An 8,817-nucleotide genomic window follows, 5' to 3' on the forward strand; every position below is an offset into this window, starting at 1 on the left:
GCTCAGAGCTCACCCATGAGCTGAGCTGGCAGCAGGCCCACAGGAGCATCACCATCCTCCCAGCAGCTCCTGCAGAGCTGCATGCCAGAGCCCGAGTGCCCCACAGACAGCCCTGCAGCACCTCTGACACAGGCACACTGCACCCAGCTGAGCCCTGCACACAGAGAGCAGTGCAAGCTGCTGCTCCTCTCCACACTCCTCACCCACCCTCCTTACAGAAACACAGCTGGACAAGAACAAGGCCTTTGTCACACCTCTGCTCACCTGGTTCACTTCCTTGCAGTCCCTCAGCATTTCTAACCCTGCACACAGAGCTCCCTCAACTCGAGCACATTTATGAGTCTTCCAAAAATCAGAGTCAACATAAAAAAAAGTTCTTGTGTCAAGGCAGTTCCTCCAGTGAGAACCCCAGCATTTCTTCTGCCACATGCTGGGTATTAGATCCAGTGACTGGCTTGTGGTGGGAAAAAGAATGAAGTAACAAACTCCACTTCTTGCAGGTTTCTTTCAATACCAATCTTTGACACTCGGTAACGTGAAACATTCCCAACTGGACCAGCAGGAAAATGAAAGCAATTAGAACACAGGTGCTTATATAATTCCACGGATTGTTCTAGGTTACACTCAGGCCTCGCAGGAGGCAGCAGCTTAACAGAAGGAACAGCTTAAAGACAGCTCCTCCAGTGCAGGGCTGAAGAGCTGCCACCCACAGCAGGCTCTGCAACTGGGGACTGTGGCACAGCTCCCATTCTTTCCCTCTCCTCCTCCAATAAAACTGAAAGTACATTCAGAAGTGAAATAACAGGGCTGCAGACCCATTACAGAGGTAACACTTGCAATTATCAACAAATACCTGCTGCGGGGTTTTACTTGCACACAGTGAGCACGTTTTCTACTTCACTGGTGCACAGAAAAGCCAGCAGCCCTGTGCCAGGAGAGCTGAACCAGCAGGAGGCTTCCAGGAACTAACTCCAAGCCTCACATAAACAGCTTCCAATGCTTTTTCAAAAGTCTTGGCTTAAAAAAAAACCACGGGGGAGTGGGCAGGGAAGATAATGCACAGCTCGCTGGAGTTTGGGGACTCTGAAGCTGAATCTAAACCCTTCCTGAGGCTTTGCTGTCCTTCCTCGAGGAGCAGCAATACTCATCACTCTGGCCTGACTCACCCCAGAGCGCACACACCGTGGGTACCTGTCCCCACCTGAGCCCCAAAGGCAGCCCAGGGCTCCCCACATTCCCCAGCAGCCACAAGGGCCCATCTGGACACTGCACGGAGTCACACGAGTGAGAAATTCTGTCCATTTTAATCCTTCTGACTGAATGGGGCAGCAAGCAGCTAAGGAGAAGCTGCAATCATTTCTGGGGTATCACAAAGCCACACAACCACCCGTGGGCAAGGCTTTCCTCCAGCAGAGCTGGGCCTACCACAGATGTGGCTGCAGCAATGGTTTTAAAATAAACGGCTATAAAGCACATTGAATTTGGGACACCTCGGGTTTTACTGCAGCTTAGCTACACCCTGTGTGAGTGAGCAATTCCCTCATGCCACCCTGCTGCAGTGGGAACTGCACAAGCCAGACTCGTGGCCCTGCCAGAGCATCAGAAAAGGCACTCAGACTCCAGAGTTTACAGAGGCACGGAGTGGGAGACGTGCCATTTACCCCAGAACTGCTCCGTGCTCACCTGCACTCACAGTCAGAGCATTCAAACCCAGCCACGTGCAGCTCAGCTCTGCAAAAGCAGAACCTTGTGGCAAAGCTGTGCAGCCACGAGAGACCCACGGGCTTTGGCAGGACATTTCTGTCCACAAGAGGTACACAAGGTGATGTTTCTAGATTTAAAATACATTTTTAAAGGTGAGATTGAAGAGTCTTTCTTGCTATCAAAAGGGCTTTAAATTGCTGGGTAAAGCATCACCTAAAATCAAGTGTGGTCTTGAAAGAGCAGTGTGCAGGGCTGAGGGACCCTCACCATCCACCCTTCCCAGTGGATTTCATTTCTCCATCTCATTCTCTGATTCAAAGGCTTCTTCCCCCCATGAAATCATGTTCTGCAGACACAGCTGAGCACAAACCAAGCTCTAGGGCTGCTATCTAGAAGCCTCCACAGTGGCATTTCACACGCAGGTCATGCAAGAATAAAGATGTTTCCTCACCCAGGGTACAGAGCTAAGAGAGCCAAAACCTCTGACCAGAACTACTCCTTTCTTAAAGCCACACCCCCAGAAAGTCACCTGGAACTCAGGTCATGGGATGAGGATATTCAGGAAGCACCATAAAACCAGTCTGAGCAAAATCATGTCTATTGCAAATCTTCAAAGGACCTCCTAAGCCCGTGGGTATCCACTGGGTGCCCTCCCCGTGAACCACCTGCAGCTCCTGATGTGCAGCTGAAGCATGTCACCAATGCAGCCTGAGGCCAGGGTGACAGCTGGCCTCTCCAGAGCAGGGCAGCCACAGCAGTGCATTCTGAACCGGAGAGTCCATCACAAGCACTCACAGGAAGCAAAGCCCACTCCAGCAGCATACCAAGATCAACCCAGAGCATCAGTGACACAAATGACAGGTGAGAAACACTGACATCCCTAAAAAAGCACAGGACTTGGGGAAGCTCAGCCATGAAACACAAGGGAGAGTGCAAGCAAAGGCAGAAACAATGAAAAAACAACTAAACTAAAACTAAAAACACTAAAAACTAAACTACCTGCTGCAGGAGGCTGCACCTTCACAGAGCCAGCACTAACACTCCAAATAAACCTTGTGGCAACCAGTGGAACAGATGATGTTAAAAGTGGAGCAAGCAATTAAAGTTATTTCATCTGCAAAGCAGAACCTGGGATCACCACAACTGACACTCCAAACACCCTCCCCAGCATTCTTGTGCAAGTCCTGCTCCTTTCCACGTCCTGTGCTGCCATGAGCAGAGCCCAGAGGGACAGGACACTCAACACCATGCCTTCACAAGCCCTGACCTTCCATGTTGTCCCCTTGTGTTCACCTCCCACAGCTCAGCAGTGGTGCTCAGAGCCTGAGATCACAACACTTGGCAGGCAGCAGAGATGCTGCAAGTTCCAGAAACTGCTGGCCACCCCTACTTGGATGTTACATGAAACTCTTGGAGGGAGCATCAGTGCCCAGGTCACCGCGGGCCTTAGTCAGCCTCCTGTTCCTGCAGCAGCGTCATCTGGACACAGATCACGGCCAGATGACTGCAGCCACCAAAGCTCGCTCCTTTCCTTTCTAGGGACTGAGAGGAAACATGTGTCTGCTTCACTTGACATTCTTGCATCTTTCACTTCCTAGAAAGGCAACACCCCGCGCTGCCTGTTGGGAAATTCCAGGACACCTGATCAGATTCACCACCCGCACCTCAACTGCTTGAGACCAACACCAAAAGATGCAATTTTCATTTGGTTATTATGGGAGTACTACCTGGAGATCCAACCAGAGCTGTAACCAGCTCCCATCGGCACGGCCAAACCACCAGAACTCCCTTAGCTCAGCTCAGCTGGGCTCCTTTGCTTACACCAGGCACACCGTGGGCAATGGCTCTGGGCTGTGGCCACGTTGCTGAAGCTCAGGCTGCCCCACAGAGCCCCCAACAGCTCCAAAATTTCCCAACAAAATCACCCCAAAATTGCCCCAAAATCACCCCAAAAAATCCCAAAATTACCCCAAAAAGCTTCCCAGTGCTCCCAGTTTGGCTCCCAGTGCTCCCAGTCCCTGTGAGCCTCTGCAGCACCCAGTCCTGCACACCTTCACCACGCCAGGCTCCGTTCCAGCCCAGAAGGCAATTCCTACACTGAGCAGCGCTCTGGGCAGAGCAGCATCCCTGTAACTCAGCAAACCCAACAAGGGCTGGAGTTTCTCAGCCCAGCCAAGCTCCCAGCTGGGCAGGGAGGGCTGTCACAGACCCACAAGCACTGTCCCCCCGCGTGGCAGCAGCAGCACAGCCAAGGAACGAGCTGCACTCTGCCTCAGCAGAGAGGGATGAACCCTTGGGAAGAGAACAAGGCCAGGCACCTGCAGGACCTCCCAAACTCCACCTGCCTGAGCAGCCAGGCTCTCTCCAAGGGTGACAGTCCTGTGCCCTGCGTGCCAGGTTCTGACAGCACCCCAGAAACGCCTGGGCTGTGCTGGCAGCCCCTGCACTAGAGCTTGCTGTGACATTCAAGGCCTGCAGGTTTTTAACCTCCACCATGAAATAGAGCTGTAATAGTCGTAATGAATTTCCTAAGCCATAATTAGGATTGATACACAGACTGGAAACTTTTGACCTATCAGCCTGTTTACGTTTAGTTTTCAATCCATTATTTATGCAATTAGTTTCCTTATGCAGGAATCATTCCAGAAGTATTTTTTCACCAGCTCTGCAGTGAGCACCTTGGTGTAAGGCCTTGGAGGAGGAAGCTGACAAAGACACACAAATACAAAAAAAACCACTTTGTAGTTGTACATCATTTCAATAAGTCCCACTATTATCAAAGCTCAAGCTGAAAATGTACCCCCTAATCCCCATATGGAGGGGAAAACGAGCCAGCTATCAGGACTAAACAAAGTGGATTTAAGCTTTAAGTGTTTATAAAAAGTGAAGCAAGCATTTCAGCAGATGTTCCAGTGTCTTTTGAGACAAAGTCTCCTTGTAGCTGTTCCTGACTCCCCGACCCAACAAGTCACAGTGCAGCCAGTCTGCCAAGAGAGCAGGAGCTGCTCCCGACTGCAGGCACAGACCTGGGCCAGAGCCCAGGGGAGGAGCAGGGTCAGACAGCACCAAGGGCGCTGTGATTCCCAGCTCCAGAGCAAGATGCTGATAAGCCAGATGTTCAATCAGTGCTTCAAAACCACTGGAAAAAAACAACCTTTATCTTATTGGTTTATTTTAAGCACTTGAACACATCCCTTCCTGGCCACTAGGCTGATATTCAGTTCCAAAAAGACATTTTGCACTCCCAGTACTCCCAAACTTCATATTTTAAATACCAGCAGAGCCTCTTATTGCCATTTTTAACACGCAGCAAGTTAAAACTAGAGATGTGCTCATTCACACGAGCAGTTAAACACAGCAATCCAGCAAAGCGAGGCTTTGTCACCTCCCTCAGCTCAAGGAAGCCACTTGCCACTGCTCACGGGATCAGTTCAGCAGGAGGCAAGTGCTCAAGGAGCAGCACAGCAGAGCCCCCCAAGCTGCCATGTCACATTCTGTGGCTGAAAGATGCTCACAAAAGTCTATTATTTGTTTTATGACAGAGCTCCTGACCTGCACACAGCATGGAAAAAGACTTTGGACTCATGCAAATGCTGGGGGTACAAAGTATTTAGGCTGCCAAAATCAAAGCCAAGAGCTGCTGTAACAGAAGGGATGGCAATCAGGTAAGGTCAGCTGAATTAGCACCCAGAACGGATCCCATAATTACTACTTACATAGATGAGCCCGGAGTAATAGCGATCCTTTAAATTATGCAACACAGAGGCTTCATTTAAACAGGTTAATTCTGCCATGTCTTCCACTTTAGAGAACTTGGGAGGATTCATCTTCTGAACATCATCTTTATTGACGAGCGCCTTCTTCCCGTTCTCCGCCAGCTCAACCAACACCTCGTCCCCTTTCTCCTCCTTGATGCTGGCTGCCTCGAAGCCATGGCGCTCCGAGGGGATCCACACCAGCTTCTTGGCAGTCCAGTCGGCCTGGGTGGCAGGGTTGTAGATGACAGCCCTGTCCACGAAGAGGTAGCGCTCCGGATCCTCCTGCCCCGACCTCTGCGCCATCCCGGCAAGAGAAGGGCTCTGCTCCCAGTCACCCTGCCACAGAGAGGGAGAACAAGGAGCACGTTACACACAGCCCCAGAGCCCGGGGAGCCAGCAGCAGCTCCCTCTCCAGCAGCAGCTCCCTCCCTGGGACAAGCTCCCAGCCTGGAGAAGCCGCTGCACAGCCCCTGCTCAGACACCTGTGCCACACAGCAGCTCAGTTACCTGTCAAGTGTCACCCAGACCCAGGGCAGGACAGCCAGCAGGGACTGGGGTTCCAGCTGTGCAGCAGCAAGGGAGAGACATCACAGCGAGAGCTGCGGGCAGGCAAAACACGCACCTGTGTGCTGGGCTCAGATAAGGAACCAGAGCAAACAGAGCAGAAGCTTGGCAGTAAACTCAGCTGTGATGGAACAGTGAAAAACACAAATACAGAGATAGATACAAACCCATAAATCTGCTCAGTGGATTCTGCTGCAAAAGCCAGAAGGCGGCAAGGATGAGGTTTAAAAATGTGGATTTGCAGCTACAGACAAGAACTTGGGACACTTGGGGTTTCTGCAAGCCACCCAGGCAGCTAGACCTTGCTCATATTCTTCCTGAAAAGCTTTGCTTTTCTACAGCCTGCTCCCGCTCTCAGTCCTGAGTGCTGACATCACCATATTCCAAAAAATGTCTCCAGATCTCAAGTTTACCTCCAGGCTCAAAACACTGCAAGGAATGATGCTGGATTTTCCAAGAGCTCCACGGGTAATTTGAAGCAGAGAGAAAAAGCTCTGACTGACAAGAGCCCCTGCACACTCATTTTACCTGGCTGCCCCTACCCAAGAGAGGCCCCAGCCCCTTCCAGAGGCACTGCCATCAGAGCCAGGATTCCTGGAGCTGGCAGATCCATCTGCAACTGCCCACAGAGCGCCAAGGCAAAGCCTGACCCCTGCTCCTCAGACTTTAGAGGGCTTGGTTTGTAACACACACACCACCTTCCCTGCTGAAGAACCCCACACTGGCCACGGAATCCTTTCCCAGCAGGGAACCCAAAGGCCAGCTCGGGAACAAAGCCAGGGAGGTTCCCAAACTGCATTTGTCACGTTTCCTACCATGGCACGCGCCCTGATGGAAGCTCTGCAACCCAACCCTCCCGAGAAGAACGTGTAATTAACCGGGATAATTGTGTGTGCAGCTAAGAGAGAGAGATTTGTTACATTGTCCAACTTCAGTGCAAAGCAAGCCTGAAGTCACCGAACCCTTCGGAGGTGTGAGGAGCAGAACTCTTAGCACAGATGGCTTAATTCAAATCAAGAGATGATGACTCAACATTCAAAGTATTTTAGAAGAGCCTCTCAGAGAAAATTTCCATGAACAAAGATGGAATCTTCGAGGGGACACCTCCAAGCGACAGCTGGACTCCTCCGCCAGGAAACTGAAGGTTTAGTCAATGAATGCCACATTTGGCTGGAGAAACCCACAGATGAAATCAGCGAGCTTTGAAACCCACGTGAGAAAGGTGACTGTCCCCACCGTGCCAGGCTCCAACAAAGCCCTGGCAGGCCGGTGCCACCCCGGCGTGCCAATGCCCCTCGGTGTCAGGCTGGGCGCTGCCGGGCAGGTGAGGCACAGCCCCGGCAGCCAGCGCTCCGCTCCCGCACACCAAGGGCCACTGAGAGCTGAAGGTCAAACAGAGCTCGTACAACGAAATTACCCATCTCTGCGGCCCAGAGGAACGGAAGGGTGGAGAGCGAGACGAACGCGTGGGTCCCCGAGCGCGCTCCCCGCCACACCGGCACGGCGGGAGCGAGCGGAGCAGCGCCGGAGCCCCGGAGCAGCGGGGAGCACCGGCACCGCCCGGGGCCCGCGGCCGCTCGGGCTGCAGCCCCTCGGAGCCCCGCACAAAAGACCCCGAGCAGGAGCAAAGCGAGCTGCAGCTCACCCTACCCAGGGCTCCTCCGCTAACAATGGCATTCAAATGAAACACACAAATGAGCGCATTTATCATGCAGGAATCCAGCACTCCCAACAGACGACGTGCGAATAAAGGAAAAAAAAAGAAAAAAGAAAAAAAAAAAAACCAAAACCCTCACGCGCGTTCGGAACAAAAGGGGGGCGGGGGGCGCGGCGGGGCAGGGCCGGCGGGGCAGCCCCGGGCCCGGGCAGCGCCCGCGCCGCCGCCGCGCTGCCCCTCGCCGGGCCCGAAGGACAAAGACGCGGCCGCGGCTCGGCCCGGCGGCGCCCGCAGCGGCCGCGGCCCCGCGCCCCCCGCCCGGGGCCCGCGGGGACGGCAGAAAATGGCCGAGACCGGCCGAGACCGGCCCCCTCCTCTCGCGGCCGGGGCCGGCACCGGCAGCGGGGGGGGGGGGAGGGCGGCGCGGGCGGGCGGCCCAACAAGGGGGTCTTTGTGTGCCGGGCCCGCCGCCCCCGCCACACCCCCGCCGCGGGCGGGCCCCGCCGAGCCGCCCCCCTCCCGGTGCTCCCGGCCCCGCCGCCGGCCCCGCCGGCTCACCTGTGCAGCGCCGGCCGCCGCCCGCCCGCCGCCCGCCGGCTCCGCCGCGCCCGCTCCGCCCCGCGCCCGCCGCGCTCCTTTAGCGCCGCGCCGGCCCCGCCGCCCCCCGCCGCGCCGCCCGCCCCCGCCGCCGCGCGCCGCGCGCCCATTGGCCCGCGGCCGCGTCCGTCAGCGGCTCCGCGCGCTCCCATTGGCCCGCGCCGCGGCCGCTCTCCGGCCACAGCCATAGCAACCTCCGCACGCCGTGGGCCGGCCCGCCTCCGCGCCGCGCCCCGCCCTCTCGGCGCCCATTGGTTCTCGTCACTCCGCAGCGCCGCTTTGATTGGGCGGTCTCCGCGCCCGTCACGGCGGGGCCCCGCCCCGCGCTGCAGCACGGCCGGCGGGGGCGCGTCCCCGGTGCTGCGGCGAGCGGCGGGCGCGCGCCTCCCCCGCACCCGCCCGCGCGCCCCCGCGGCCCGTCCCCGTCCCTGTCCCTGTCCCCGGCACCGCCACCGCCAATGCGACCGGGATCGGAGCCGGGCTGTGCAGAGCCCGGGCCCGCTCCCCCCGCGGCCCGTCCCGCGGCGCCGGCCGCAG

General features: G+C 55.9%; 1 protein-coding gene across 4 annotated transcripts in view; it reads right to left on the bottom strand.

The window, feature by feature from the left end:
• The window catches only part of MYH10 (myosin heavy chain 10), an 88,541-nt gene extending 80,243 nt beyond the window's left edge, over positions 1–8,298 (bottom strand). For 2 of the 4 annotated variants that reach the window (XM_038157017.1, XM_038157020.1), the window contains exons 1-2: positions 8,242–8,298; positions 5,421–5,798 (exon numbers count right to left, since the gene is read on the bottom strand). In XM_038157017.1, the coding sequence (XP_038012945.1) occupies positions 5,421–5,765 (345 nt within the window). In that variant the 5' untranslated portion in view covers positions 5,766–5,798; positions 8,242–8,298. Of the gene's footprint in view, positions 1–5,420; positions 5,799–8,241 lie in introns of those variants that run through there. The other 2 variants (XM_038157018.1, XM_038157019.1) reach the window with 1 other exon arrangement.
• Positions 8,299–8,817: the final 519 nt, after the last annotated feature.

Source organism: Motacilla alba, chromosome 18 (genome assembly GCF_015832195.1).
Source record: "Motacilla alba alba isolate MOTALB_02 chromosome 18, Motacilla_alba_V1.0_pri, whole genome shotgun sequence".
NCBI lineage: Eukaryota > Metazoa > Chordata > Aves > Passeriformes > Motacillidae > Motacilla > Motacilla alba.